This window comes from Pyrgilauda ruficollis, unplaced genomic scaffold (genome assembly GCF_017590135.1).
Source record: "Pyrgilauda ruficollis isolate IOZ18807 unplaced genomic scaffold, ASM1759013v1 scaffold239, whole genome shotgun sequence".
NCBI lineage: Eukaryota > Metazoa > Chordata > Aves > Passeriformes > Passeridae > Pyrgilauda > Pyrgilauda ruficollis.
In genome coordinates this window covers 235,094-251,330 of record NW_024523537.1, presented here as the reverse complement: position 1 = coordinate 251,330, position 16,237 = coordinate 235,094, and the positions used below count along the sequence as shown (strand labels likewise).

General features: G+C 50.1%; 1 protein-coding gene across 5 annotated transcripts in view; it reads right to left on the bottom strand.

Annotated features, from left to right (window-relative positions):
- The window catches only part of PLCB2 (phospholipase C beta 2), a 42,391-nt gene that overhangs the window by 1,216 nt on the left and 24,938 nt on the right, over positions 1–16,237 (bottom strand). For all 5 annotated transcript variants that reach the window (XM_041469627.1, XM_041469626.1, XM_041469624.1 and 2 more), the window contains 20 exons: positions 15,788–15,870; positions 15,339–15,423; positions 14,028–14,199; positions 13,171–13,268; positions 12,422–12,518; positions 12,222–12,306; positions 11,826–11,950; positions 10,696–10,850; positions 10,177–10,341; positions 9,133–9,232; positions 8,767–8,871; positions 7,747–7,832; positions 7,558–7,654; positions 7,340–7,393; positions 6,613–6,823; positions 6,245–6,416; positions 5,180–5,256; positions 3,444–3,539; positions 3,088–3,145; positions 2–88 (listed from right to left, as the gene is read on the bottom strand). In XM_041469627.1, the coding sequence (XP_041325561.1) occupies positions 2–88; positions 3,088–3,145; positions 3,444–3,539; positions 5,180–5,256; positions 6,245–6,416; positions 6,613–6,823; positions 7,340–7,393; positions 7,558–7,654; positions 7,747–7,832; positions 8,767–8,871; positions 9,133–9,232; positions 10,177–10,341; positions 10,696–10,850; positions 11,826–11,950; positions 12,222–12,306; positions 12,422–12,518; positions 13,171–13,268; positions 14,028–14,199; positions 15,339–15,423; positions 15,788–15,870 (2,208 nt within the window). The remainder of the gene's footprint in view (position 1; positions 89–3,087; positions 3,146–3,443; positions 3,540–5,179; positions 5,257–6,244; positions 6,417–6,612; positions 6,824–7,339; positions 7,394–7,557; positions 7,655–7,746; positions 7,833–8,766; positions 8,872–9,132; positions 9,233–10,176; positions 10,342–10,695; positions 10,851–11,825; positions 11,951–12,221; positions 12,307–12,421; positions 12,519–13,170; positions 13,269–14,027; positions 14,200–15,338; positions 15,424–15,787; positions 15,871–16,237) is intronic.

The following is a 16,237-nucleotide window of genomic DNA, read 5'->3' as shown; positions in this document are numbered from 1 at the left end:
CCTGGCTTTCTCTCTCTTTGATGGACTGAAGATTTGCTGCCTGCTTCTCCTCCAGTTTCTGCTGGAACCTGCCAGTCTTCTCTGTCACCTTTAAAAAGAATAAATTAATCCCCCTCAGGTTCCAGTTTTATAAGCAAGGGCTTTGGACAGCCCATGCTCAGCCCAGCAGGGTGGGCCAGGAGCAGCAGCCTGGATTCAGGGACACCACAACAGCCTGGCAGATGGAGTGCACATGGGCACGTGGGACTTAGGGACACACACACAGAGATACATGGATACAGAGACTTGCAGTAAGGACAGACACCTGGATGCACACAGGCACAGGGATACATGTACTCACACAAAGACAGTCAGACGCAAGTACACATGGACAGACACACAGATGGACATGGACACACACAGATGGACACACAGTCACAAGGGCACTGATGGAGATGGATACAGACAGCTGGACTCAAACACCCATGGACACACTCACACAGACACACATATGGCACATAGACACAGGACATGGACACAAAAATGGAGATCCACACAGACATGGATGCAGACACAGGGACACATGCACACAAATGCAGTCATGCAGACACAGGCAGACACGGGCAGAGAGGTACAGGCAGGGACACATGGATACAGGCACAGACACATGGACACAGATACATGGACAGAGACAGATACAGACACATAGGTGTGCTTATACATGGACAAAGGCAGACACACAGGCATACATAGGACACAGGCAGACATTTGGATAGACACACACAGACAGACGTGGGCAGACACACAGCTGCACACACAGACAGATGTACACACACGGAGACACCGGCAGGCACATGGACACACAGACATAGGCAGACATAGACACGAACACGGATACTTGGACACACACGTGGATAGGGACATAGAGGCACAGACACGCACCTCGACACACCCACCCCCTGGATGTGAACATACAGACACAAAGAGACACACAAAAGGACACAGAGAAACAGGGACACAGATGCACATGCACAGACACAGGCAGAGAGATAGGGATGCAGACACATGGACACACAAGCACACAGATAAACAGACATGCATACAGACAGACACACGGACCCAGACAGACCGGCCCATGGACAGACACAGAAACATGGACACAAATGTGGATGGACACAGACACACATATAGACATAGGCAGACACACGGACTATGGGCATGGACAGAGACACACAGGGACACGCACACAGACACAGGATGTGGACACATACGGATAAGGACACAGGTGCACATACACACTGACACAGGCAGACATACAGATACAAGTGGACACATGGAGAAGGACGCACATGGCCACAGGCATGGACACAGACGCACAAAGACACATGGATGCAGAAACACAGGGACGTACAAAGACAGACACACAGACACAAACGTCATTACATGGATACAGGCAGATACAGGTGGACACACGTAGACACAAACATGGACACAGGGAGACAAACGGACATGCATAAGGACGTGGGCACAGACATAGAGACGGACACAGGCAGACATGTGGACACACACATTCCTAGGCAGAGGCGCAGAGACATGCAGATACAGAAATACCTGGATACAGCCACACTGGCACACAGACATACACACGCCTGGACATGGGGACACAGGCAGAAACACATGGTCACAGATGTGGACAGACAAACAGATGCACATCGACCACCACAAGGACACACATTGACACGGACACAAAGACAGACATGAACATACACTCAGGCACAGGCACACAGAAATACACAAGACACGCACAGCTGGACACACAGGCACATGGACACACAGACTCCCACCAGAATGTGGACATAGACACACAAAAACACCTGGAGATGAACAGACACACATGGATGACACACCCACTCATGGACAGATACATGCAGATGGACACCCAGACATACACAGAGACACACAGACTCACACATGTAAACACAAACATTGACAGACACAGATAGACATAGTGACAAGCAGACATACATCCCCCCCAGCACAGCCACGTGCCCACATTCAGGGACACAGGCAACACAAAGACACTCCTAGACACAAGGACAGACAAACATGGACACAGATACAAAGGTTCACAAAGACATGGGCTCATGCACACACAGAAACAGACACCCAGACATCTGCATGGACACACAGACACCTACGTGGACATGCACACAGGAATAGAGTAACATGTGGAGACACAGGCAGGGATACAGACAGAGAGACAAAGGCTGGCACAGACACCCAGACAAGTATAGATACACACAGACACACCCACACTTGGACCCATGGACAGATACACTTGGCACATGAAGACAGATGCCCGATCACAGGGCACACAGATGGACAAACGTACATGGAGATTCACACCCACAGATACACACACGAGGACAGACTCCTGGATATAGAGACACATGCACACACATACATGGAAAAACACAGACATACACGGATACACACACAAAGACAAGTGGAGAGAGACTCACCCTAAGGCAGACACACCCAAACATGCACACTGGGATGCATGGACACACACAGACACAAAGTATCTCTGACACAGGGGCATATGGAAACACAAACACATGGATACATGCACAGACATACACGGACAAGCACAGATGGACACAGGCACACGGACACAGACGGGCACGGAGACACCTGGACCCACGGACATACGCATTCAGATACTCAGACAGAGAGACACAGGGACACATACCCTGACCCAGACACACTGACATGACACAGACATGTGGACTTGACACACAGAGGTATGGACAGAGACCAATACACAAGAGACACAGATGGACACACAGATGCAGCTGGACATGTGGCCACACAGACACAGATGGACAAATGGACTCAAATGCTGACACTCACTGAGGGACCCTCACTGACAGATGGACATGGGTCTTCAAAGGGCAGAGCTGGGGTCCTTGAGGTGTCTTTGCTCCCGCTGGGCTTTCCCATTGTTCCCGAGACACGGGTTACAAAAGCCCCAGACACACTGAGTTCCCCTGGCCACCCCCTGCAGAACCCAGAGCTGCTGGGGCAGCCTGAGCCCCCTGAACTCACCCGTTTCACTGTCTGCACCACTTCCTGAATGTGGGAATTGTTAATTTCTTTCTTCAACCTTTAAAGAGAATTATAAAACCCTGTAAAATCCAGCTGTTCTCCTTCCATAAAACCCATTTGTCAGTACTGATCAGTACTATACTAACCAACAGGTGTGTTACATTCCCACCCTGCCGTACCACAGGGAGAAGCTGCTGTACTTTTAGAAAGGACAAATAAAACACCAAAACACCACTCAGAGCTGGCTGAGCCATAAGGCAAATAACTGGATGCAAAATTCTACTTTCTCATCTTCTAAGTCAGCAGGAGACCCTGCATCCTGCACGGCCAGAGCCCAGGAACATCCACTCCCGCACCTCTCCTGAGCAGCCTTGTCACTGGTATTCCTCAGCATGGCCTGGACACGCTCCACCCTCTTTGCCTCCATCCGCTTCTTAATGTCTTTAATGTTGCTGTGGAGAGAAGAGAGGAGATACAGGCCTGGTTACCAGCCCCAGACAGCAGAGCAGTCCTCCATCCACAGCTCTCTGGAGCGCTCCACTGTTCAGAAACACCAAATGTGGGAGCCGGTGCAGCAGGAGGCCTGGAGCATCACAGATATTTTAAGTCCTGAATCAGGACGTGTCCTGGCCCAGCAGTGGAGGCAGCACATGCTAAAGGCAAGTCTAAGAAAGAACAAGTATATGGGAAATTTTCCCTCCTCCACCTTCCCAATTTCCAGAAGGGAAATAACAGCCTATCCTCCAGTATCTATGCATGTATCATGTTCCATGATGTCACTCATACTTTATAGAGTTCACCTTCACTTTTGGATTTCACAGCTCTTTGCTGTGAGAGGAACAGTAGTTAATTTATACACAATGTGACAGAGGCACCTGAGACATTCACTGGATGTCCCACCCTTCTTTCCAATGAGCAACAGTGAGCAATCACTTCCCTCTTCCAGACCATTCATGATTTACACATTCCTGTCACATTCCCTCACACATCTGTTCTCCTAGCTGTCCCATTTAATTCCTTTTTGTGCAGAAATTCCTCCCCAGTGCTGGCTGTTCTTCTTGTTCTTTCAAAGACTTTGTTTGAGATGGCACACTGAGAAGGGGACAGCTCAGTGCAGATGGACTCAGTGGCACAAGGCTGACTCAATCTTTTTTTTGTTTCCCTGTACAATTCCCAAAATCCTGTTTGCCATTTTGGCCACTGCAGAGCTGGGAATGAGGAACATCCACAGCAGCTGAAGATCTTTTACCTGGTGCCAAAACCAGTGCACTGATGGGCTAAGGCCAGGGTTTTCCATTCACATTATTTTATATTTATTCCTGCTGAACTGAACTGCCATTTCATTGCCTGTTGCTGCAGATCTTAAAATCCTTCTGGAGCTTCTCCCATCCAGGGAGATGTGACTGTACTAATGGCATCCTACTGTCAGCAAACCATTACCTGGCTACTCACCTGTTCCCTTAGATTTGCCTGAATATACTGAATAGCTGAATAAAGAGATTCTGGCTTGAGACAGGACACAAAAAGAGGCAGTTTTATATGAATTTGCAGCTAAAGACTGAAACAGGATTTAATGGGAAGCAGGAATGAGTGAGGATTTCAGCTTCAGGACAAAGTTCTTGCAAGAACAAATGGATACATGTCTGGCTAGAAACTGGTCAATTGATTCTGCCAATTTGTTTAAATACTGGAGCCAAGCTGCTCAATTCACTTAGAGCAGATCAGTCCCTGGAAGGGATTAATGTGAGGTCCTGACTGCAAGAGACAGAGGTGGCAGCCAGGGACCAGCAGTGTATTTCCTATCCTTCCCCCTCAGTGTCTCCAGGCTGCTCACTGCAGATGGAACTCTGTATCCTGCTTGGTGCCTCCTGGCAGCAACACTGTTCTGGGGATCACAAGAGGCACCTTCCCCCCATACCACTGTGTGAGATCCCCTGTCACATCCCCCTGCCTCAGTTTCTCACCAAAGGAAACGAAAACCTTTTCTTCCCTATCCTCCCTCCCTGGCTGCAGAGCAGAGCTGTGAGATCCAGCAGAAAGTGCTGCCCAGAGCAGAGCCTGGTGTTACTTGTGATTCCACTGCCATATTTACCTTTCTGACGTGTCCCTCAGCACCCGCAGCTCAGCTGCCTGCTTCTCCCTGGCCAGCTCCAGGATCCTGGCAACTTGCTGTTTAAGGGATGAACACAAGACCAAAAGGGAACAAACCAGGATGAGACACTGCACCCCATCTGCATCCAGTCACACCCAAGTCAGCTGTACACCTCCCTGCACTGAATTCCAGGAGCAACAAATTCTGAATCCCCAAGGCTCAGTGCAAACACTGGCACAGGAGTGAGCTCAGCTGTACACGCAGGCCCCACTGTGCCAATGGACTGCACTTGTGAGACAGGAAGGTTTCATCCCTGGCTCCTCTCCCAGGTAAGAAACCTGATTCCCAGGTGAGCCCGTGCCCAAGTGTTATCCCCCTGTCAGGGTTGCACACAGCTTGCAAGAGGCATGTCAAGCCTAAGGTGCACCAGGGAACTGAAGATTTAAGATGTATCAGTGCAAATTCCTTCAGAAAACACTAATGGGAAAAGGCCTCCCAAGCCTGGAATCACTCCCTTTTCATTGGAACAGATAGCATATGTTGGATTTACGATCACCACCATCCCATAGCCTGCACTCTGTCCCCAGGCACCACCGTGGCTCCTTCTGGCCTTTGCTGAGCTCAGCCTGCAGGACTCTCCTCACCTGGACTCTGACTTCCACCAAGTCAAACAGCAGAACACACCCTGATGGTGCCACTGGTGAACCCTCAGCCCACTCCCACATCACCCCGGCTCCCAGAGAGGTGGCACCTGGCAAGGTGTGAAGCCACTAAACACCACATTAACTCCATGCTAAGGCATCAGAAGAGCTGGAGCAGATGGAGCGTGATGTGCTCCAGGGAAATGCTACTCTCGTTTTAAAAAACAGCAGACATACAAAAATGTTTCTGCAGGATTTTTAGGGCTTCTAAGAAATAAACTTCATGTCTTCATTCTCAGTTACCTGGGGTGTGCATGTGTCAGGTATGTTCTGGGCCCACATACCCAAGCTCAGTTTAGTGAATAACTTGGGATTTTTGGGGCCGTTCCAGGATACATTTTCAGGTGACACTTGCAGCCCTCACCTCGGTAGCGTGCTGCTCTTTCTTCCTTCGGATCCGGTTGTGGTGCTCCTCCCCAAGGTGGATGAGGTCCATCTCCAGCCTCTCCCTCAGCTCCACGAGCCAGTGGCAGTCGATGCTGTCTGCTGCTTTTACAGGATGTGCACTGGTACCAGCATCACTTGGGGTCACACTCCTGCAGAACAGAAACGGGGGCCATGCTGCTTCTCACCCTGCCAATACAATCCCAACCTTGCCACCTGCCCTCAGGGAGAACAACCCAGGGACATGCACATGCCTGCACTGCTCCATCTTCTGGCAGACAAGGGAAGGCCATGTTTCCCTGGGGATCCTTGGTTTGGTTTGGGAAGGTGACCCCAGGCTGTGGTTACCTCTTCTTCTGTGTTTTCCTTGTGCGTATTGTCCTTTTCTTGCCCCCAGGGCAGGCCAGCTCCGAAAAGAGCCCGGAGTATTTCTGCAGCAGCTCCTCCCTCTGTTTGCTGCCCTTCCACTCCAGCTCCCTCAGCTCCTTCTCCTGCCTCTTCAGCAGCTTCAGGAAGCGCTTCTTCTGCTGCAGCTCAGCAAGGGTGATTGTCTCAGGCTCTGAAACACAAAATAAAAAGGCTGAACAGTGCCAGCTCCTTCCCAAGACTTGGAGTGGGGAGACTGGAGCATAGAGCTCCAACACATGTCCCTTGATCACCACATCCAGACCAGAGCCCCCTCTGCTCCACACCTTGGGATGCCTCTCCCCAGGTAGATATTCTGTCCTGGCAAACACTTCTCTAGGAATATCTTCTAAAAAAGCAATGTACATAACAGTAATTTGCCAACACATCCTGAGTGAAACTTTCCTCTCGTGCCTTCAGTTTTGGGGCACAATTAGGCCTCGTGTTTGCAGGAATTGGCATCACATTGCATTCAGGCACCCGGAAGCAGGTGAACATGTTGCACAGGGAGTGCAGGTGTGCTGAAGGAAACCTGTCCTGGAGCCCCAGGACTCCTGGGATTTGTCTTTAGTGCTGGCTACACCAGGCGGGGTTGGGACATGTCTTTTTAATTTGGAAATGTAAGATGACAGGCAGGGCCTCAGCCCAGGTGACCAGCATGAGGAGTTACCTGCCATCTGCATTACTTCTAACACAGCTTCATCCTTGGTGAACACTGCTGCTCCTGAAATCCCAAAAGAAGTTCCTGTTAATGTCCCATCTTGGATGTCCAGGTTGGAAATGGACAGAAGAGAGTTCACCACAACACAGCCCGTCTGAAGGATGTTGGTGTCAGTATAGAAGAATTAATTAAGCTGCCAAAATGCTTGGAAACTCTTTGAAACTTACCTGTGGACCCATTAGAGGGTGGAATGCTGGGTTTCCCAGTGGAGCCTGCCACCCCGTTAGTCTCAGCAGATGAGAGGTTTGTCTGTGTGCCAGGCCTCTAAAACAAAGATCAGAGGTAAATGAAAACTCCATTATTTCAAGCTGAATCTATGCAAGGTGCTCTAGAGAACAGAACCTGGAAAAACTCACCTCCCCCGAGGTATCCTTGTGCTTCACCAAGCGCTTGTCCTGCAGGTTGAAGAACTTGATGGGGTTGGAGAGGGCAATAGTGAGATCTGGAAACAGAGAGCAGGGCTTGGCTTGGATAACAAACAACTCATGGACTCACTTCCCTGCCCAGTGCAGGACACTGTGAAGAAGGATTAGTTTGTGTTCCCTGCTTATAACCAAAGTCTCCCTGACAGCACAAGGGAGGGAGGAAGGGAACCTCCTTCACCTCAGTCCCAGCATGGCTCACAATTGATGTTCAGGACAGCTCTGTGAAGTGATTTTGGGAACTCTGCTCCCAAAAGCCAGAGCCAGATTAAGATTTTTCCCACCTGCACAGCTGCTTGCTCCAATTCCAGCCCAACCTTGTATAAACCTCATCTTTTTAATAAAAATGTGATAAATCACATTTCTCAGGATTTCCCCAGTGAATAAGGTTCATTTGCATTAATACAGGGGAGGAGAGAGCAAACATGAGAAGTATTCACAAGAGCTCCTGTGGCTGATGCTGTTGCACTCTGGTTTGGTCATGACAGTTGATCCCTCTGGTGAGGCTTCTGTCACATCCAGCTCTGACCCTTCTCAAAGGAATGTCCCCAAAGCTCAGCACCAGCAAGAACCTCCCTTCTCTTCCAGTAGGGAAGAGCCTCACTCCTAAAATCTCCCTAAAGCCCCTGTTCCCTGCAGCCCCTGAGAGGTGTCACCTATTCCCTCAAGGAAACCTCTCCCTGCCTCTGAACAAGGGTAGGGCTGAGCCATTCCACACTGGAGCTTGGTACATCTGCACTGCACCTCAGGTGGGAACCAGGCACAGCTGCAGTGGGAGCCTCCATGCTCTTCCCAAGGCAGCGAGGCTGTGACAGGATGCTGGCATGCACCCAAGTCCCACCCTGACAAGGAATTGAGGGTGCAGCAGGAAAGCACTTCCCAGGCTGGAAAAATACTTCTGAATCAGAGTTTGGAGGAGGCCAGAAGCACCCCCCACACATTCCAGCTCCCTACCTGCCCAAGCATCTGGCACGTAGTCCTTGATCTCCAGGAATACGAAGAGGGCGGGCATGGTGAGCGGCATGTTGCTCTCGCTGCGCAGGCACACGTGGTGGTAGCCTGGGGCACAGAGGGGAGGGAGTTGAGCTGGTGGCATCCTGTCCCTCCCTGTCTGCTCCAGCAGCCCAAGGCTCCTCTTTACAGGAGGAGCCTGTATATCATGGGATAAAGCCAAGGCTATAACAAGATGGATTTCAAGGTTCCACTGCCTGCAGGCACGGAGATTAAGGAGCAAAGTATGCAGCTGTTTGTATGGTCTTTATGGCTCCCACTGGACAGGTCTGAAGGGCACAAAAGCAGAAGGAATTTCCACTGATTTACCTGGGTGCATTGCGATGATGGGAATGATACGCTGGCCAATGAACTTCCCTCCTTCTTCCCAAGCCACAATTTTGAGAGATGCCAACTCAGGCATCATGATCTAAGGGAAAAGCGGAGTAAGGCACCAGTGTCCTCACCTCTGTCTCCTGACAGCAGCATCCTCCTCCTTCCAACCAAACAATTCCAGCTCTTCCAGGATGGCACTGCCATCCTAGAAATTGTAATCCTTGTAATTTAAGGGCACAGTTTATCATAGACATCATAGCTGAATGCCCAGAAACTCCACCAAACACAGCCTGCCCAGGATCACAGGTTACCTAAAGGCAAAAACAGGGCAACAAACCCTCCAAACCACTCACTTCCAGGAATGAACTGGGATGGATAATTTAGCAAACATGGTAACATTACTAATAAAGGCTTTTGACTCCCTCCTTCCCTGTATTCTTGTGCCATAAAATGAACTCAAAATTATTCTGCCAGGAGTGAAGACTCAGAGTGTTTCTGAAAGGAGGATATTTTAGCCAAGTAGCTGAAAATATCTGTAGTTTCATACTGTGCCTGACAGATTAATTGTATAATGTATACTTGACTTATCTTCCCTGTGCCCTGCAGCTGCATTGGTGATCACTGAATTCCTGGGGAGAGACAGGGCAGCTTTCCATGTTCTGGCACAACTGAAAACTGGTCCCATTACTGCTCCAGTTTGGCTGTTTCTCATTGACAGTTTAACCACAGAAATTCAGTTCCTTTTTGGTGCTGGAAGTTTTCCAAACTGATCAGTCTGAAGAGGGCATCATAGAGGGGAGACTTTGGATGCCTGTTATCTCCAGAACCATTCCCAGCTACCCCTTGTCTGTTCTGGGAAATATTGACACAGAGTTATTTTGGATATTGTTGTTTGGATATTACCTGAGTGTCCAAAGCCAGGCCTGAGGTCTCCAGAGGGGAGACCCTTCTGCTGGCATGGACCTCTGCCAAGGCAGTGCTCATAGCCATCAGGAGCTTTAAGGATTCTCTGCCTAAATTACTATCAAATGTTCTCACCTTTTCAAAAACAAAAGCCTCCTCTTTCCACACAGGGTTAATGGAGTTGGCCGTGGAGGTCAGTTTGGTTCTGTGTTTGCGTTTGGCATCCCTTGGCAGCCCAAGGAGCTCCACTTCCACGTAGGTCTTCACGCTGCGGTCCGAGAGGAACTGACCAGAGAGTACCTGTAAACAACACAAACGGAGTTAGCAGCTGCTGGGAAGAATAAAACAGAGGGACCCACCCATTCCTTCACCCTAAAGTCACTCTCCCACCCCAAAACAGCTTTTCTGCTCCAGCTCTTCTTTTACCTCCACCTCTGTTTCTTGCTTCAGCACTTCCTCTCTCCTTACCAGCACAGCCTTGGCTCCCTCTGCACGGCAGATGCTCATTTTCCATTTTCATGTGATTATGATTAATTTAAAATAGCGACAAGCCTGGGAGTTGCCACAGTAACGCATTCCCACAGGACTCCACGGGTTCATGTGGCACTGAGTCCCCCTGGGTGACACAGGACGGGGTCCCCAGGCTGTACTTGCCGTGACACAGACAGTAGTGGCCACCAGCCCGTCGATGCGGTCCACGGAGAAGGGGTCGAACTGCTTGTCGGGGCGCCGCATGAACTCGTGCTTGAGCAGGTACCCACACTGCCCGTTGAACTCAAACAGGGCCATGTTCTGCTGCATGGGGACATCTGAGAGCAGAGAAACACAGTGACACAGGGCTGGGGGGGACAGGCAGCCTGTGTGCGACGAGGGAGCTGAAAGCTGCCGGAAGCTTCCAGCCCCTGCCAGCCCATGGCTCACAAAGCCATCTTGAAAACTAATTAAGCCTCTCAGCACCCTACAGGGAAAAGTATTACAGCAGCTGTTGTAAGGAAGGGAAGTGGTTTGCTTGCGCTTGCACCTTAAGTCATGGGCAGAACTAAATTGAAACCTGCTTTAAGGAGCACCTGCTATTTTTGGGTGGGAATAAGTAACTGTCTAAGCTCCTCTGCTCCTTCCCCATTTCATTTTGGGCCTCCTCTGAGTCCATCTTCTGTCTGACACTACTGAGAACACTGCCTGGTGGTTGCTGCACCTGCCTGCAGTGTCATCCTCTTCAAAACCAACCTTTTGGTCGCTCCCTTTTGTCTCCTATGCTCTATACATAACACAGCCCTCTGAGGAGGAAAGAGGGGTAAGGTACAGCTTTCACTCAAGGCTTTCCTTTCTTTCTTATGCTGGTTGTGCAGCAAGGAAAGGGCTTTCCTCCCTGGTCAGGTCAAAATTCTGGAAATAATGGCACAGACAGGTCAGTGCTGTGGTCAGATGGAGCTCTGCCTCTGCCTTGTGGAGGTAGCAACTTGGGGGATGGGAGCTGCAGGTGCCCTCATGGATATGATTCAGTGTGACATCGTGGAGCAGGACAGCCAGGGACAGTGCCTGGACACAGGGTGACAGCAGTCCATATGTGTGCATGTGTGTATGCCAGGTCTGTGCTGGGCATGGAAAAGTGCTCTTGGTCTGTGGGAGATCAAATCAGAGGAGAACAGCACTTTGGGAAAAGGCACATGGGAATAATGACCAGGGAAATGGCGGAAAAGGAAGAGACAGAGACCAGGAGCACCTGGGGACCAGCAGTGCCTGACCTCACCTGCTCGGAGGCTGGAGCACACCCTGACACTCACCCATGGTCTGGAAGTTGAGTGCCACCATCTGACAGCCAACATTCCAGAACATCTGGGGCTGGTAATTGGAGGAGTCCATCCGGGTGCCTTTGGGGTAAATGCGGCTCATCTGCCACTTGTTGTATCTACAGGCTCTATAGGAAACACGTCATGACTGTTCCTGTTGTGCCCTGGGGCCAGCCCACATATTCCCATTATAAAAACTGTTGGAGCTCTGCTACCAAATGCTCCGAGCCTTCCAGACAAGACCCCAGGGAGGCTCAGGCTCCCTGTCCATACACTTTTCACTTAAGGACAAGCATCTGGCAGCCTTGACTGGCTACATGCATCCTGTCAAGAATCTCCCTCACGCTCCAAGCACCCAAAGGCACTGGAAAAGGGCTGCCAAAAGGATACTCCACAAACTGCATGGGGAACTTGCTCAGTAGATCGCAAGCCTTGGTCTCGGTGAAGGAAGAGATGACGTAACTCCGGTTCTTCTCTAGAAACAGGAGATTGCATTAGGAGCAAGGCACGCCCAGTCCCCGCTCTGCACAGGGACTGACAGAGGCAGGAAGCACTTGGCCTGGGTTCCAAAGGGACTGAGCCTGACTTACTGGCAGAGACCTCGAAGGAGTTGAATTTGATGGGCTGTATGTAGTTAACCAGGCTGGACATCTCCTCGTACGCTGTCACTTCCAGGCCAGCCGTGCCCTGAGCAGAGAACAGTCCAAAAGGAAAGAGATGAAGAGACCGTCCCTGGAGATGCAAACAAACTGCACCAGGGCCTCCCAGTCAAAGAGCTCTGGTGGCTGCCCTGACCAGAGTGCTCCAGTTTCTCTGGTTTCCCAGTCCTACAGCTCCATGGTGGGCAGGGGCAAAGGATCTTCAGGTGGCTGGGCAAAAATGGAATCAAGGCACATGGAGAGGTTCCAGGGAGGAAGTACAAAGCCCAGGATCTCTTTGACCCTTCAGAACAGAGTCCGGGATAAACAGGGATATTGGTTTTCCTCCTCTCCAAAGGATACCAGGGAGATGGAAATGGGAAACAGACCTTTTATTCAAGGGAATGCTGATCTCCCTCCCTCCCCCTTCAGCAGCAGCACTTTCAGTAACAACTTCTCAGACCAAGGCTAAGCCTCTCCAACACCCCCAAGGCAAACAGTTATCTCCAGATCATGCACAGTCAGCAGTAACTCTTCTGCCACATTCCTCATGCTTGCAACAAAAGGATGGAAAGTCCCCCGCTGGTTCATTCCCCTTTGCACTTTGGGTTCATCTCTATTCAATAGGGTGAGGCCCCAGAGAAAAATGGAAGCCAGCAAAAACCCGAACAGAAAAGGAAAAGAACCAACAGTGACAGTACCTCATCTGACTGCATCTTTTTAATTTCCTCTTCATCCAGATTTCTGAGCTGTTCATCCTCTTCCTCTGGCTCCTCTTCAGCAACATCACCTGCCCAGACTAAGCACACAGGCCCTCATCAGTGGTATGGATCAGGAGGCACAGACAGGACCCTGCAGGCTGCTGCCAGTGCAGGGCTCTGCCAAACCTCACCACCAAGTAATGCTGGAACACTGAGGGGAAGAAGCCTACAATTTATTTGGCCAAATCCAAACATGAACTGGTACACTGAGGATGAGCACACCCAAGAGACCAAATCATTCCTGCTGCAGGCTCCCCTCACACTCAGGAGCAACAATCACTGGGCTGTTTCCCCACTAAGGTCACATACATTTGCAGGAATAAATGCCCATTTTCAGGTGTTCTTCAGTGGTGCTCACCTTGTCCTGACAGGACATCATGTGCTCTTACCATGACAGGGACTGTTCTACCACAGGGGCCCTGAGCCCGAGAGGTGACAGGAAGGGAAGAGAGAGGGACTGAAAGTTTTATGAACCTCCAAGACCCTCATGGTGAAGAACTAGGCTGTGGTGAATTTGTGGTTACAAGCAGTAACAAATTATTCCCCTTCCCTCAATCCAAAAGCCAGAGGGTATCAATGATCACTAAGGGATGTTGAGCTGGTAAATGATCATCTCTTTTGGTTGGAATAAGTGTTCAAAGTATTATGAAGATTTAATTTCTCTTCCAATTTTCTGCTGCTGCTTGGAATAACTGATTTAATGACTAGTGCTGGCTTGTCCCAAGCTCACCAAGTATTGAGTGATTTAGTAGGCTTTGCCTATCAGTTTTATTAGTCTCCCTTCCCTTCAGACATACCAGTATCTTCAGCATCCATAGATGCTGGCTGCTCAGTGGTTTCTGGTTCCATGTTCCTCCCTTTCTTCAAAGAGTTCTGCCTCTTCCCAGACATTGATTGGTTCTTTTTGTTTTTAATCAATATTTTCCTTAAGAGATCCTTTGGACTTGGCAGAGGAACTCCTGGCTTCAGCTGCAACAGATAAACTTCATCACAGAATTATCAAACACTCACCTCTCCTGTCTCCCTGGCCAATTGCCAATGCACAGACACATCTCTCACCCACTGTACTCCTGATTTCCTCCATCTGCCAGCATATCCCACTAGATTAATGCAGATTTTTCCTAAGCTTTCACCTGTGGTTTCAGACCAACATTTTGTACCTCTCAGGCTCTGCCATGCTGCCTAGCCAACCATCCTGCTAAAAAAACACCTAGATGCCCTGAAGGCATCTGCATACCTCTGGCTTCCCATTCCACCTACTTCTCTCATTATATCCCAGATCCTCAGTCCCTCATCAGTACTCAGGCCAGATTTAAACACTGCCTGCAGCAGATTTAAAAAAGATCCCAGAGGAGGTGGCTCAAGACAAGGACATGTGACAGACTGCAGAGACAGCAAAGGCCTGTAAATAGCTTAGTTGATCTCTTGAACTGTTCCCCCCCTCATCCCTCTGTTCCTATTGCCTGGACATGGGGCTGGACAGTGGGCAGCTGCTGCTGGCTCACTGCTTCTTTCCAGCTCTTCTTTGGGTCTCAGTGTTTTCAAACAGATGCTTGGGCCAGGTGCCTCTGCTGTCCCCCCTCTGTGCACCCCAAGGATCTGCCTTGTGCCCTGCAGAACACAGATCCTGCTCAGATGTTTAAAACCATGTGTCCTGGCAGGGCAGTTGTGTCACCAAAGGTGTCACTGGGGCCACAGAAATACCTGTTGTACAGGTAAGATGAAGACTGAGGTCAAGCAGAAGGGGACCTTTCCTCAGCTATTCCAAGCACATGACACTGACCTGCCCAGCTATGCCTGGAAGGGAATATTTCCAGGCTAGAAGCAGGATTAGGCTCCTGTTTCCAAGTGCTGGCAGACACAGAGCTGGACCAGTGTCATGTACAGAACACACCTGGTACCCTTGGTACATCCTTGGCCTCCCAGGGCTCAGTGCCCAGAGCCCCTCAGGTGACAGAGTGCTAAACAAGAGTTTTCCACCTATCTCTATGAACCAGGATCCACGCCCATGGTATTGTATCTGTTGTTGTGGCACCTCCCAGCACCAGGAGTGACCAAGTTTTCCAGAAAGGCCTCCCCAGTGGCTTCCTGCCCCAGCTCCCTCATACCGGGTATTTCTCCAGTGGCTCTGTCAGCAGCATGTCTCCAAAAATTGTTCGGCAGTACTCGGCCATCTTTGCCTGCTGCTTGGGCCTAAGAGAGATCAGGCAGAGTGAAGAGGAAAGCAAATGCCCAGAATCAGAGTTTAGCATGAACAAAAGACGTCCATGTCCTCTACCCAGGAAACCATCTCAGCTATGTAGATGTTAAGGTCCCATTCCCAAGCCAACTCCTATGTTCATACTCTGCAACCCTAAGGTAAAAGGCTGCACAACTGTGATCACCCCACTCTGCAGGTTAAGGCTCATCTTTCAGCTCTGACCCATCTTCATTTGCTTCAGAAACCTCAATTAATGCTCCACTTCAGCTCAGCACTCACTTAAAACCCAGCAGCCCTTGCCTGTGTATTTTCTGCTCTGGACACAGCAGCCAGTTCTCCCAGTCACCAAATACTCACGAGTCCACGTGGTTCTCGAAGGACAGGATCACAGGGTATGGAGATGTTTTAAAAGCACTTTCTGCAATGGCCTCGATGGCATCCTGAAGGAGAGGCCATGGTCAGAGGGAAGCTCAGCAGTCATTAATAACAGAGACACAGCTGACCTCCCGCTGAACAGGCTCCATAACTGTCTCTCAGGAGCTCCTCTCAAAGTGACTAAACTCCTCTCAGTAAGAAGGTGAGAAGTGTCATCTTTTTCACACCTGCCCAGATTTCCAGCTCCAGAGGATCCACGCTGAGCTAAACTCAACAGCTTGCACCAAAATGAAGCTGAAGATGCAACAAGGTGAGATTTTGGTTTTGCTGCACAGGTCAGCGTACACATCACTGCACATGAGAGTGTGTGGCCAGAGGCACAAACCTTGCCCCAAGCACCTTGAACTGGCACAGAAAGGTGTATGCAGCACC